The sequence below is a fragment of the Chionomys nivalis genome, chromosome X, assembly GCF_950005125.1.
Source record: "Chionomys nivalis chromosome X, mChiNiv1.1, whole genome shotgun sequence".
Lineage (NCBI taxonomy): Eukaryota > Metazoa > Chordata > Mammalia > Rodentia > Cricetidae > Chionomys > Chionomys nivalis.
In genome coordinates, this window is record NC_080112.1 from 130592801 (window position 1) to 130608143 (window position 15343).

Genomic DNA, 15343 nt, shown 5'->3' on the forward strand with positions numbered 1-15343 from the left:
AGTTCTCTGTAATGAACTTAAGCGAAAACGAATTACAATGTGAACGGAGTGAAAAGAGACAGAAGGAGGGCAGGGGAGTTGAGAAAGCTCAGTTTGACATGCTCCTCCATAGGAGAACAAGCCCGTGGTGACCGAGGAGCGCCGTTGCAGTTCTGCAAGAGGGCTCTGGATAATGGAGAAGTCAGAGCAGGCTAGAATAGCCACAGGAAGCTGTAGAGAAGGGTAAGATTTAGGCTGTGTCTTCCAGATGAGTATACAAACAACAGACACAGACATGTGAACAGACAAGAGAAGGAAGATTCCAGATCCAGCATTGAAGGAGCTAGGGAGATGGCTCAGATGGTTCAGTATGTAAGAGCACTGCCTGCACAAGTATGAGGACTTGAGTTCAAACCCCTACCATTCACATAAAAAGCCAGGCCCGGCTCTATATGTTTGTCATCTTAACGCTGTGGGCAGCAGGCAGGAGGATCACTGGTGCTTGTTGGCCACCAGCTTAGCTGGTTCAGTAAATGACCCTGTCTCAAGGGAATAGGGTGGAGACTGTGAGGACAGGTCCTCTTCTGGCCTCCACATATGCACAGGCACATATACTACATGTGTACAATCTCACACAGGAAAAGGGAGAAGAAACAAAGACTTCAAGCTAAAACTTAAAAATCACTAAGGAAGTGATTATCTAAATAAAACAACAATGACGTATTATTATAGAAACAATCACAATTGGCAAATATGGAGCACATTAGTTAGCATTCAAACAGCTATGTTTTCTAGAGAATTCATCTTTCAGTCTCTATTTTGCAGATAGGGGATATATTCTACAGAGGGCATATGGCTTGCATTGTTGCTGATAAACACAAAAGAGGATTCTGATAGACCAACAGTACTTTTTTAAAAAAAAAACAAAAAAACAAAAAAAACAAAACAAAAAAAAACATGAGTTCTTATCCTGGAGTAACGTGTTTCACAGAAGTCCGCAGCTAGAACTGAGTGTGGCTTTGGATGGGAGACAAATGACATGTGCATTTTCCCCACCAGCTAACTGAAATATAGCTCTGCTTCTGTCATAAAAGTCACCAACAAACAGCAGCAATATTCGCTCTATTGACAGCTCCATCTCCAAGAGAAATCACAGCTATTTTAAAATCATGTTACAGTGTGGTGTGTATCTCAAAATATACTTTATACGAGTTGTTAATACAATTAAGAGCAGACCTGCTACTAAATCACATCATTGCAAATGCCAGTAGAGAAGCATAGATGTAATTGCTTCATAAACTGGTTCCTTAATACTTTGATAATGTCATTGAGTTTAAAAACGTCTGAGGGGTGCTTAGCAAATGTAAAAAAAAAAAAAAAGTCCACAGTAGAAAAAAAAATTAAAATGTGTTTAATCACTGGCCTTGGAGGACAATGGGGATGAAGAACCAATCCAATTTCGGTATATAACAGCTTCCCTGGTGAAAATGCTTCTACCTTTGCCAAAGTCAAAGATTCAACATGAGCTTAGGCACAATCAGCCCCTGCACGTTAGCAAGAGCCACCCCAACATAGCATTCATTTATCAAAGATGTATGTCAGCAAATGTCCTGGAGTGAATAATAGAACTCCATCGACTTTCCACTTACACAGAGATTTGGCAAGAGAAGTCTGGGAGTCTAAGAGGAATGTCATTTAGAGCTGGCTAATATTTCAGACTGTGACAGGGAACGGCATTTTATTAGGTGTGCTTTACTGACATCCTCTGCAGACGATGCACCATTTTTCTATCTTCAACTAATTCATATGTCACACCCAGAACCCACGTGGTCCACTCCTGGACCCTGATTTTGTCATGCAATATGTTTGTGATACTGTTTTAATAGAGTGAGCTGACAAGAGACAGACTCAAAAGTACTGCTGAATTGGTATTTCTCTGCACCCCGTATCAGGGTGGTGTGCTTGACAGCAGTGTTGATTGGCCTGTGAGGAAACTTTAATTTAGAAATAGAGTTAAGCATGTCCAAAGGCCTCTAATCTTGATATGCTGTTAGATGCCTGTTCCCCATGCTCCTTACTGATGCATAAGTGAAATCACAGTGTCTATCCAGAAGGGGCCATTTGAAATGTTCTACCCCAAGGAACACTTGGGTAATGATACCAGAGTCATTTCCAGGCTGAGAATTTTCAGTCTACCATGAGTTTCTAGCCTCCTACCCGAAGTCTTCAAAACAGTACTGCAGAAATCAGACGGACTGCATCTTCCTTTCCAGATCATTTCGGTGATATTGCACCCATCTGGTTATCTTCTGAACCTAAAATAAGTCCCTCCAAAGTATATCCTATTGTTCCTGACTACTTGTAGTTATAAAATGAGCCAGATCAGATAATAAAATACTTTCCATTGGTAATCTTTGCCAAGAATGTTAAATCGAATAATGCAGTTAAGGAAAATTTAACCCAAAAAAATGTAATTGTAGGGTAGTTTTTTTGCCTAAACAATCATAAAAGGGCAAAATATTTTTAATTTTTTTTTAAATATTAGGGTCCAACTCCCGAGTGTGAGCTTCTGCTTTTCATTTTCTTTATAAGAGATCTTTATAAGAACTAGTGTCTCACACTCTGTCCTACACATTCTGGTAAATTCCATCACAGACTGTGACATCATCACATGTATATGTATACTGGAAGTTCTTAGCTAACACAACAGACTACTCACGGAGAATCAAAGTGCTGCCAGCACCTTATTTTAAAGTACAAATGTACAGTCATTTACAAGCTTTGATAACTATAGTTGAAGTGTCTGATAGCTAGATTAAAACATTGTCCTTCATTTCAATTATTTCTTTAGCATGTGTTTCTGTGTGTATATAGGTTTATGCATGTGTGTGTGTGTTAGTCTGGCTACAAGTTGACATTGGGTATCTTCTTCAATTGCTCTCCACCTCAGCTTTTGAGACAGGGTCTCTCACTATCTGGAGGTAGGCTGATGACCAACAAAGCCCCATTGATCCTTTCTGCTGCTCCTCCTAACGCTGTCTACTCTGCAGCTTTCCGTGGGTTCTGAGGATTCGAAATGGGAATACTTGGCCTATGCCTTGGGATGCTCAGCCCCATCCACATCACTAATCACTGAGGATGATGATGAAGGAGAGAAAGTCAGAGGCTGAGAATCTCAGGAGCTCACTGACTGGCCAGGGTAGAAACTGGGAGGTCCAAGTTCAATGAGAGTTCAAGTTCTCTGTTGCAGGGGGGGGGGAGTAACTGATGAAGTAACTTGATGTTGATCTCTGTGTAAACCTACACACATGTGCTCATATCCACACTAACAAATGCATACACCACATGTACCATACCACACAAACAATGCAACATACACATGTTTTAAAAATGGTATCGTACTAGGTCACACAAAGCCATTCCAATCAAATATATAATGTACTTTGAATATATTTCCCTCATACGTCACTATGCTAACCCTTCTCTTCCCACCCCTCACTTTGCTCCCAAATTAATAGCACTCTTACGTTTTTACTATATGCAGTCTTCCAAGATTACTTTTGCCATCCAAATTGTGGCCTTCTAACCCAACACACTACCTACACATGTTGATGTTGCATTAACTGAAGAGTGATGTTTCATGCTGTGTAACAGAGAACGACTCACTACCAGTTCCTGCCATCTGGGGTTGAGGGGTGCCATTCGTGTTTATGAGCAAGAGAAAAATGAGGTGCTAACGTGGAGAAGCATTTTCTGTATTCTCGTTTTAAGCTTTGCAAGTGAGAACATTTTTAAGAGCTATTTCTGTTTGGTCATTTCTTTTTCTCTGGTGATGTGCTGTTGCTCTTTTGTTTTTCTCATTAGCAACCTCATGGAGGGGTAGATATGAGCAAAGCAAGGAGATCAAATTCAAATGATGTCATTTGGCCTGTTGCTCATTGGTTGAGGCAGAGTCCTAGGAGGCCAGTTTGGGGAGCTGGATTCAGTCCATGGTCCAGTTTACTTTGGACATAGGCAGCTTCACTCAGAGGATCGAAACCATAATTCTATCTTCTGCCAGATGTTTTGTACATGTGGTCCATGGTCATGGTGTGTGTGTGTGTCGGGGGGGGGGTGCAGCAGGGAATAAGCCAGTGAGAAGAAATGACTCAGGATAATTCGACCTCATGTCAAGAAAAACAAGTCGAAGTATAGGTCCCTCTTAGCCTGGAATTTCTGAACTCTTCATTTATTGAGTCCTGAGGCTAAAGGTCTGTCTGGTTAAAAGGGGTGTAATTACTGGTTAAAAGAGGCTTAGCAAATCACTTGTCAATCTATCTACCATCCACACCCCCTTTTTAATGACATTTAAGGCAAAATCATTTGCGAGCTTTGGCAGAGTCAAGACCCTAAGAAAGGTCTTCACTTTAAGGGGGAAAAAACAATCACAAAGAATTCAAAATAGTAGTTCAGGATACATGAAAAAAACATAAAGTTCACAAAAACTTGTAATTTATTTATGGCTGTTTTCATACTACATGGGCAGGGTATAGTAGTCCCAGAGATAAAAATATTTCCTCTCTGGCCCTTTCCATAAAGTTTGGTCTCCATTTCTTTTTCTTATTCTACATAAACATTTCAAGACTCCCTAACACTTACAATTCATGCCCCCCCCCTTTTTTTATTATATTCTGTAGTGAGGAGCAGTGGGCTGCATTCCCGCCCAGCTCCCACACAGCTAGCTTTATACCCGAAATAACAACACACAAATTGTATTCTTTTAAATACTGCTTGGCCCATTAGTTCTAGCCTCTTATTGGCTAATTCTCACATCTTGCTTTAAACCATATTTCGTAATCTGTGTAGCACCATGAGGTGGTGGCTTACTGGAAAAGATCTTAACCTGCATCCATCACGGAGAGGAGAGCTATAGCATCTGTGTCTCACTTCCCTTCTTCCCAGCATTCTGTTCTGTTTACTCCAACTATCTTATTTTCTGTCCTATCAAAGGGCCAAGGTAGTTTCTTTATTAACCAATGAAAGTAACACATAAACAGATGGCCCTCCTCCATCAACATTCCATTTTTGAAAATTATTTTTTATCTTAAAATTATTTCAAGGTGAGACCTCCAAAGCATATTTTTTTTTATTTTTATAAAGTACTATATGATTCTCAGACTATCAAAAAAAAAAAATAATGGTGCCTCATTCTTTCCAGATGGTTAACACTGTGCACACAGGAGCTTGCTGCACTACTACTGGAGAGCTTTTGTTTATTTGTTTTGCTTTGATTTTTACAACGTGAATTTTTACTCTCTTGAATGATAAAAGAAGAAAAGAAGTGAATTTCGTTTGGAGCTTGTAATTAAAATGCTATTCAGTGAAGGAGGCACCAAGCCCAATTATGCCACATTAAGAGTAAATTCTAATTACTGTTATTTCTAGAAGTGTCAAGTGATTGAACAATGTGTTTTTAGGAGGATATAAAGAACGGTTTAAATAGATCACCCTGGGTATGGCACCACACCCCACGCAGATGGCATTAACAAGCCATCTGTCTGTTAACTGAGAATATATTGCCCAACGAGGATGTTCACTACAAATTGAGAATGTGTTGCCCAGGGAGGCTGCTGCATCCCCCACAGGAGTGTGGGAGAGAGCAGGTCTCAGAAATGGTGAATCTCAGCCATACCCACATCCCTGTCACTCATCAGTGTGGATGGAGAGGGGAAGCCAATGACTGGGTCTCTTACTCTAGCTTCTTCCTGAAGCACAGCTCAAAGGAATATTCTTGTGTACGGAGCTGATTCAGGAGATGGTGTGTCAAGGAACAGCAGTCCAGATGTGAGCAGAAAGGAAGTGTAGTAGTTGCCTTTCTATTGCCAGGACACAAACATGAACAAGGCAACTTATAAAAGAAGTTGTTTGGTTGGGCACATGATTTCAGAGGGTTAAAGTTCATGATGGAGGAACAAAGGCATAGTGGTAAGGACAGCTGAAAGTTCACATCACGATCCACAAGCAAAATGTAGAGAGGGTTCCCTGGGAATGGCAGTCTTTTGAAACCTCAAAGCTAACCCCCCCCACACACCCAGTGATACACCTCCTCCAACAAAAACCATGAGTCCTAAATCCTTCCTGAACAGCTCCACCAAATGGGGACCAAGTATTCAAACCTAGGAGCCGATGGGGGCTATTCCCATTCAAACCAGCACAGCAAGGCAGGGCAGGCATCTGAGTATATATTCCCACTGTGAAAGACTTGAAAGTGCAGTGGGAAACTCAGGCATGGGCTCTGAGACAGCCTACCTGAGGGGTCAGCTAATTCCAGAGTGTTAATTCTCCGGAGCTGTTGTCCTTCCTGACCGGGGTCCAGTTTCAGAAGACATGGCAGAGCTAGGGCAGTTGGAAGTTGGTCAACCAAGTACTGACAAAGCAGGCCCGGAGGGTTTTAGGTGGGACATTCACAGCACAGCTGTCATCCAGCCACTTGCTGTCATGCCCACAAAAAGCTGGTTCCTGTTTCCAGGAAGATGGCAATGGTTGGGGTGGACACAAGCAGAGGCGACCTGCTCTGTGTGACCTTCTCCTATCATTCGAATTCCACCTCTTCTGCTACTGTGTTGGCTAGGCTTGAAGACAGAAGCTGGCTTGAACTCTACATTGTAACTGAACAGAGTGTACCGCAGGACATGGAGGCTCTGGTTGAGAAACACTTGTATATTAGTTACTTTTCTATTATTGGGATTTAAGACAAAAAACCATGACAAAGGAAACTTACAGAAGGAAGCATCTATTTGGCTTATGGTTCCTTAGGGATAAGACTCTATCCTGGTAGGAAAATACAGAAGCCGGCAAAGTAAGGTGACTGGAGCTGGGAGCTGAGAGCTCATAATGTGAACAGTGAGCAGGAAGCAGAGAGTAAGATCTAGTGATGGCAAGAATCGTTAAACTCTCAAAGACCATTTCCAGAGACACACATCCTCAACAAGGCCACATCTCCTAAACATCCCTAAAGAGCACTACCAACTGGGAACCAAGAATTCAAATGACAGCCTATGGGGGCCACTTTCTTTTACATCAACATGGCTCCATTCCTGTCTCGGGTGTACAAATGTGAAACCTTGGCATGAAGAACTTCTTTTAGATATCTCAATATTTGCATATAAAATGAGAGTTGGTTTGTTTGCAAAGATGCATTTCTCAACAGCAACAACATATAACCCTTAGAAGGAAAAGAAATGGCGAGATACCCCAAATATCTAACTTGTATTCTTTTACCTGCAGAGGGGAGGCAGACTGCTCCTCTCACTGGAGCCCACTGGAGTGCAAACTGCTTATGAGCATGGAAACTTTTAACAAGCATAGCCATGCCTGTGCCTTCTGCCTGGGCCCTCTGTTCATGGCAAACGTGGTCACTGAACATTCTGGAAGCTGCAAGGCTTCCAGATATGCTGCTCCAGATTTGTAGGGGAAGGAAGGAGGCACAGTATTCAATTATACACAACAGCCTCAGTAGTTTACCCTTTCAGTCGTTTGAATTAAACTGCAATTGAATCCCAAGTGGCACACCCTTTACTCACCAATATATACGTCTCCAGAGATGGTATAAATGAAGCTTGTCCACCCTGGAAAAGGACCAGAGACATTACAATATTAGTGTACATACTATCAATTTATACATATTTATTGCATATGCATTTTGATATTACATGTATGATATAACCATATATAATAGCAAAAAATAAAAAGTTGAGGGTGAAATATTTTTTCTTTTCGATACATGTTTTAAGACTTTAGTTGTGAGCTATTTTTTATACCTATTACATGTTTGCATATTTTCTCCTCCCTCACACACACACATGCACACAAGCATACACAAACATACTTCTATACATGACAGACTTAGAGTACTTACTATTTAAGGGCCACCTAAAGTAGGCACTCTCCAGTTCCCTTTAGCAATATATCTATTTGCCAAAAGTAATATTAACAAATTATTTTACTTTCGTTTGTGTCTACAAGCTAGGTACCCACAGAAGTCAGAGGGGGAACAATAGATCCCCTGGAGCTGGAGCTACTCACATTTGTGAGCTGGATGCACTCTGAACTTCTGAGCCATCCGCCAGCCCACAAATTGTTTCTTACAGCTCTACCACCATGCTGTGAGTTATAGCACTCCAGTCTTTATTCATGTTCAATTTGCGATACTCCCAAGTAGGCTGGAGTATGAATAATGATATGAAGGAGTGTTTTTATATTTGGTTGGGTGCTGGTTTGCAGTGAACACATTTTTTTTTTCTCTCTATCAATAACAGGTGCCACATCCTAAAGGGCTCTAGAGATTGACCTAACTGGGGCATTGACAGAATGAAGAAAAGATACACACACACACACACACACACACACACACACACACACACACACGGGTAGGGGGTAATCTGGGATTAGGTGGCCTTGACTCTCAGAGAAGCTGCAAACTATATATACAGTTGTGTGTGTGTGTGTCTATATATAATCGTAGCATGTTATATACAGTTGAACAGAGAAGCAATGTTATTGCATACAGATGAACAAGGAGCCAAGGTTTATGACATACAAGGAGGCAGGATTAGCTCTTCTCAGGAGGAGCAGCCTTCAGGTTGGAAACAAGCCAGTGGGAGATGGAAGCTATGCTGGACATTTTCAGCACAAACACTGAACGTTTGCCCTTGTAACCAGAGAAAAGCTTTGCCATCCCTCTGAGCCTCATCCAACGAAGGCTTTGCCACTCCCATGCTGAGGCTCTGGAGTCCTTGACATGGCTGTGCTCCTGTCAACAACAAACAGGCACTCAAGACGTCACTTGCTCCCTACCAAGGGGGACCTAACATCTTTAGTGATGAACAGGTTTCAGACAGCCTGTAAGCTCCCTGCAATTGTCCACACAAGTTTTCAAAGAAACAGATCCTGGGATCTGTGGAGCTAACAGTTTGGAATCAGTAACAGCCCATCCTTCGCATGCTCAGAGAAGCAACTGGTTTCCATAGCTACTTATGCACTGTACCCATGACTCAGAAGAGATGCTGTGTTCCTGCTGAGAGAAACGAACCCGGGAATGGCAAACTCAGAGTGGAAAGATCAAGAAATGGCATTCATCCACAGATGGTGGCCATTAGACTGGGGTTTCTTTGGGAGTTGGCAATTTGGTGGCAAAGTAAAGTGAAAGAAAGAACGGGGAGGGCAGATAGACTCAAAAGGTGTGGTTATGATGGCGAATGGGTTGTAAATACAATAGTGGCACAAGAGGAAAAGGAACTGGCAAGCTTCAGTATGAATTGAGTCATTAAGAAAACTTGAATGATGGCTACATAAACATACTTAGGCCAGGAGAAACATTTTCCTTCTCCTATTCCACAGTTTTATATTTTTTCAATTTTTTTGTGTATATATCCGTGCTTGTGCATGTGCAGATGCGTACACCTGAGAAGCTGCACATGTGTGCATGTACACATAGAGGTCAGAGGTCAACCTTAGGTGTCCTTCCTCAGGAACCATCCACTTTGTTGAGACTGGACTCTTGCTGGGACCTGAGCCTCACAGATAAGATGTGAGTTGCTAGCCAGCAAGTCCGAGGGCTCTGTGGACGTCTGCCTCCCCAGCGCTAGCATCTCAAACGCACGCCACTATTTATGGCTTTTCCTGAGATTTTACTAGAAAGAATCTAAGTCATTGCTGTCTTGTTTCCTCCCCCATTCAGTCTCCCACAATTTATTGTACCTCTATCACTGGTACACGTTGTGGGTAGATACAAACATCAAGAAGGTCCAGCCACTGGTATCCAAGTGGGACAGCGTGAAGGCGGAAGGTCCCTTGTAGATGTTGAAAACACATGCTGAGGATCTATAGCCCCATTCTCGTGTGCACAGCGGGGCTCTGCAAGGACTCCTGCTTCTCTCTAATGGATGATCAGCTTTCCTATCCCTATTTTGTCTAATTTAGAATCCTACTCTACAACCAAACCCCTTTCCTCTTAGCATAAAAAATGTTTAGTCTGAAAATGGTTAACATTTCTTGTTCTAAGTGCAGATGGCTTTATTTCTTTTATCTTGGAAAAAATAAATTAACATGTTATTTTAAGAATACCAAAGCATGGGCCGCTAAACTGCAAATTTTTCTGTAATTCTCAGAAATACCCCATCATAAACGGTGAGCAATTTGGTATTTGCACTTTGGGGACTTTTTCCTTTTATGTACTACATATTATTAGCTTCAGAAGTAGAAGAAACTCAATGTTGTCTTTTAAATGTCTTTCCATGTCAAAACATTGAGCAGTAACTCCTCTGTCTGAAAGACTGCAGAGCGTTCCACTGTCTTGAATGTGATTTTGTTCATATAATCCACCCTCCCTTCACACGTCTAAAGGCAGTTAAAAGGTGATTATTTCTAGAACTGCCAAATCTTCATCACTCTCGGCTGCTCAGCGGAGGTCTCTATTTTGGATCTTTAAAATGATCCCCATCTCATTTCTCCTTTGCTTACTGTGTCACTCTCCAGACAGACAGCTAGTCCACACTTATCACATGGGTCTGTTTCCTTTCCTTCAAAAATCCTTCCTTGAAAAAACCCAGAAGGACAAAGTGTGTGCTATGAGGAGCCACCAAGTGAGTGTTGTACATGCATTTGCCTGTCTTCGCTCCTTGTTAAAGTAGTCTATTAGGACACACAGTGTAACACAGCTCAGTGTATATAACACAGCTCAGTAGCTGGGTGGAAAGCACGGAGCATTAGAGCTAGTGGAACAGCATCAGTGGAGCAATCCCTCTCCTATCTTCTCTGTAGAAAGATATCCACCTACATATGCTATTTAGCTTTGCTTCATTTCTAGGGAGCACTGTTTCTCGGGGCTGCCAAAAGGAAAATAAGTGTCAAATAGTATAAATGAATGCAATCTGTACATTTAAGAAAAAACATATTTTGTTCAAATTCCTCCTTGTTAAAAGCAGGATTGCGTTAGCTAAGGGCTCTCCCCTGTGCGGTTTTCAGGTCCTTCTTCTTTCCTTCAACACTCCTGTCACTTTTCTGTTCTGCACTAGGAATCAATGTCACCCTCCAGTGTTTGTCATTCTCTCAGAGGTCACATAGCCTACATTTTCCTTGTGTCCACAAGCATGGTGGCCACCCTACTGTCTCTTTGCAGCTGCGAAGATCTTCCCTTCCCTCGGGAAATAACAAATAAAATCTGTTGAGATGAAGCTCATGTTTTTTCGTCTAGTCCCTTAGGACAGTTAAGTCAGCCACACATACAAGTCCTTCAGCCAAACACAAAACAAATGTACAACGTGGCTTTTAAATGTGTAAATCATTTTCTGTGGCAGGGAGGTTCCTGATTCTTAAAAATATCCCTAGTGAGAGATTTCCTCAGCCTACATTCCTTGGCTTAAGCCAGACCATTTTTCTTCTGTCTTCATTAAGAGTTCATAATTCCAGTGAATTTACAGCTACTCTTATGCATGTATGTGGCGGAAGAAGTAGAGAAACATGGCCTGCAGACACACCAGAAGTCAGTTAAATAGAAGAAAGAAGAGAAGGCAATGGGGCTAAGAAGAGAACATACCCATCCCCAAACTTAGGCTTATACCGTTTGCCAGACCCCAAAGCAGCTATGATCCCAAGTGCCTGTATTGGAAGCCTCCACATTCAACTTCTTCAGGCTACGCCCTCATTGTGGACCTGACATATGCCCCTCTTCTTCAGAATAAACTCTTTTTCAATTTATGCTTTGAAATAATTTCAGACTTATGGAAAATTCTAAAGATACTACAGATAATTACCATATATTCTCCCAAAGCCAGCATGCCACCCCAGCGGCTTCATTGTTCTTCTTCCGTAATGTAGGCCATTTCTCTCTCTCTCTCTCTCTCTCTCTCTCTCTCTCTCTCTCTCTCTCTCTCTCTCTCTCTCTCACACACACACACACACACACACACACACTGAACATCTAGCACTTAGGAGGTATTTTAAACAAATTTTAGCTCATTTTTCTTTCCATCCCTTTCCTTTATACTTTCCTCAACATCTATGTAGGTCAGCACTTCTAATGGGGCTGTGACCTGGGCCTAAGATGAACCCATGTGCCCTAAAACAGCAATCCAAGTGCTCTACTCTTAGATTACAAAATACACGAAGCCAAGTGTGCCAGGGTCACTGTTACCCAAAACATAACCAAGAATTCTGCATATTTCCCCAAACGTTATATACAGGTATAAAACTGTCCAAAACAAAACAAACCTACAGTAGCAACAAGAACCACATGGCACACCAGACTGAGTATTCCCCTGAATATTGTAGTTTAGAATAGCTGACATTAAGATGGATTTTCTGGCCAGGTGGTGGCGGCACATGCCTTTAATCCCAGCACTCAGGAGGCAGAGGCAGGAGGATCTCTGTGAGTTCAAGTCCAGCCTGGTTTACATAGTGAGTTCCAGGACAGTCATGGATACATGGAAAAACCCTGTCTCAAAAACCAAAACACACAAACAAATAAATAAAAAGATGGATTTTCTGATCTCACAGCAGCTGACAGCTCACCACAAGACATAAATACAGTGATGGATAATTAATGGCTATCTCATAACTAAAAATAAAGAGCAAGAGGAAGCGAAGTCACTAAAGGGCCACTCATTGGTTGAGTATGGAACAAGGTAGCAGGTGAAAAACTCACAGTAACATTGGGCTGGTTATGAAATCGCACCTCAACAATCACGGCCTAATGGATCTTAAAAGGTTATAGAATCTCTCTGTACCTCAGCTTCCTCATCTGAAAAACTGGGATGATCACACTGGCCTATGGGATTAGGAGGATTGTGGGTGTTAGCACAGGGAGAGTTCTAGAATAGTTCTGACAAACAGAAAGTTATGAGCACTAGCATTACAACAGAAGGATTCATTGAGCTGGGACAACTGAAGATGGTCGTGACATTCCTTGCTCTTGAGTGAGCCTCCTAGCTTCTTACCTCCATTCCTTTCTTGCTCCCTTCCTTTTTACCTTCCTCCTTCTCCCTTTCTTTCTGCTTTAGACAGAGTCTCTCTAGGTAGCTCAGGCTGGCTTCAAATTCCCTGTCTAGCCTAGGCTAACTCCACACTCCTCAAAGATTCTTCCTGCCTCTGCCTCTTGAACACTGGCATTAAAGGCATGCACCACCACATTTTTTTAAAAATATTTATTTATTTATTATGTATACAATATTCTGTCTGTGTGTCTGCAGCCAGAAGAGGGCATCAGATCTCATTTCAGATGGTTGTGATCCACCATGTGGTTGCTGGGAATTGAACTCAGGACCTTTGGAAGAGCAGGTAGTGCTCTTAACCTCTGAGCCATCTCTCCAGACCCACCACCACATTTTTTAATCCATGCATTAGAAATAAATTTCATCAAAGGACATAAAGTTTCAGTTCAATACTACAAGTTCAAGATACTTATTTTTATAATATGGTACTAAAATCACTAACTGCAAATTCTCAAAAAAAAAAATGTTCTGTTTAGGGCTATGAGATGGCTTGGTGGCTAAGAGTGCCTTTGCTTTTATGAAAAACCCAGGTTCAGTTCCCCAGCACCCACAGAGTGGCTCCAGTTCTAGGGAATCCAATGTTTTTTCCTGATGTCCATAGTTACTAGGTACATGTACACACACATACATACATACATACATACAGTCAAATACTCATATATGTGAGAAAAAAAATTCTATGCTAGGTATGGTAGTGCAATCTTTAATCCCAGCACTTGGGAGGCTGAGGCAGGTGGATCTCTGGGAGTTTGAGGCCAACTTGGTCTACATAGTGTGTCCCAGGACAGTCAGAGATACGTTGTAAAATTCTGCCTAAAAATTGATCTGTTTAAATCATTAAAATAACTATAAGTAATGTGTTGGGTATCTCCATTTAGTCATTCTACAATGTATCTATACTTTAAAACACCATGTTGCACAGAAAGAAGGAATACTAATTTACTTGCCAATTGAAAATAATTTTAAAATGAGAGGCTGGGAATGTGGCTCAGTAGTAGAACAGGTATATGTCTCCAGGTTCCAAGCCCACCATTGCAAAGAAAAATATTTAAAAAGAAAACTAATTCCAGGAAAGTAAACACGCCAACACAAAAGACAAGCAAAAAAACACCTGGTAGCCTAGAGAACATTTTCATGACCTTTGATTTGGCAGTGATGATTAAAGAAGCCACAGAGTGCACTGACCACTAAGGAGCAATCTGTAAACCCAAGAAAAATTTCATTGACCAGTATAGGAATAGAACAGAAAAATGAGAGGTAGAAAGGAGAAGATATTTATAATGCAAATGATGCTGACTAGAACTCAGAACATACAGAGTTACTACACATCAATATGAAAAGGACATACAGCTCGTCCAAAGTAAAACAATACAAAATTTCTTGCAGGATAAGTTTACAACTGTCTCAGATTCATGTTTATCAATGCTTGGAGGACTAATTGATTAATAGCCATAACTTTTAAATGTATATCATAACTTCAAGGAACTCTGACATCAAGTATTCCAATGCACTACTAACTAAGCACTTTACCAAGCTTTCTACTTAGTAAGAGAACATTAGAATATTTAATCAACTTCAATTAACTAGCAAAACAATCCCTTACAGACATGCCAGGGGACAAGTTGAGTATTTGATATAGTGAACAACAACAACAACAACAAAATCACAATTTCTCTTTTTTTTTTTTGAAACAGGGTTTCTCTGTAGTTCTGGAGCCTGACCTGGAACTAGCTCTGTAGATCAGGCTGGCCTCAAACTCACAGACATCTGCCTGTCTCTGCTGGGATTAAAAGCATGTGCCACCACCGCTCGACCACACTCTCTTTAACAACTCCTCCCAATGTACAATTCTACATGAATTATTCGAGTTTGGGGCTCCTCCCTAACAACAGAGACACTGTTAGAAGTCAAGCTAAGAATTCCGAGACACCTCCCATCATGTGTTTTCTCTAGGCTTTTTCAAATCATTAAAAGCATCACAGTGAGTTGGGGATGTGGCTCAGTGGTAAAGCATTTGTCTATCATCCATGAAGTTCAGGGTTCAAGCCTCAGTATGGATAAAAGTCACAAATAAGAGGGAATGGGAATCACTACTCACTTTTTCACCACTGGCTATATAAAAACTGGGTTACACTTTTCACAGAGGCGGAAGTTGTATTGTGATTGTTCTAATTTCATGTCTGTTGCTGTGATAAAATAGCCTAACCAAAAGCAATTTGGGGGAAAAAGGATTTATTTGACTTTAAGTCCAGGTTATAGTCCATCATTTCAGGGAAGCTGCATAGGCAGGAGCTTAAAAGCCTAAGTCTCATCACACTCAGTCAAGACAAAAGACA

General features: G+C 41.3%; 1 protein-coding gene across 1 annotated transcript in view; it reads right to left on the reverse strand.

Annotated features, from left to right (window-relative positions):
• The window catches only part of Pir (pirin), a 93542-nt gene that overhangs the window by 18969 nt on the left and 59230 nt on the right, over nucleotides 1–15343 (reverse strand). The window contains exon 7 of the mRNA XM_057759990.1: nucleotides 7542–7586. Within this exon, the coding sequence (XP_057615973.1) occupies nucleotides 7542–7586 (45 nt within the window). The remainder of the gene's footprint in view (nucleotides 1–7541; nucleotides 7587–15343) is intronic.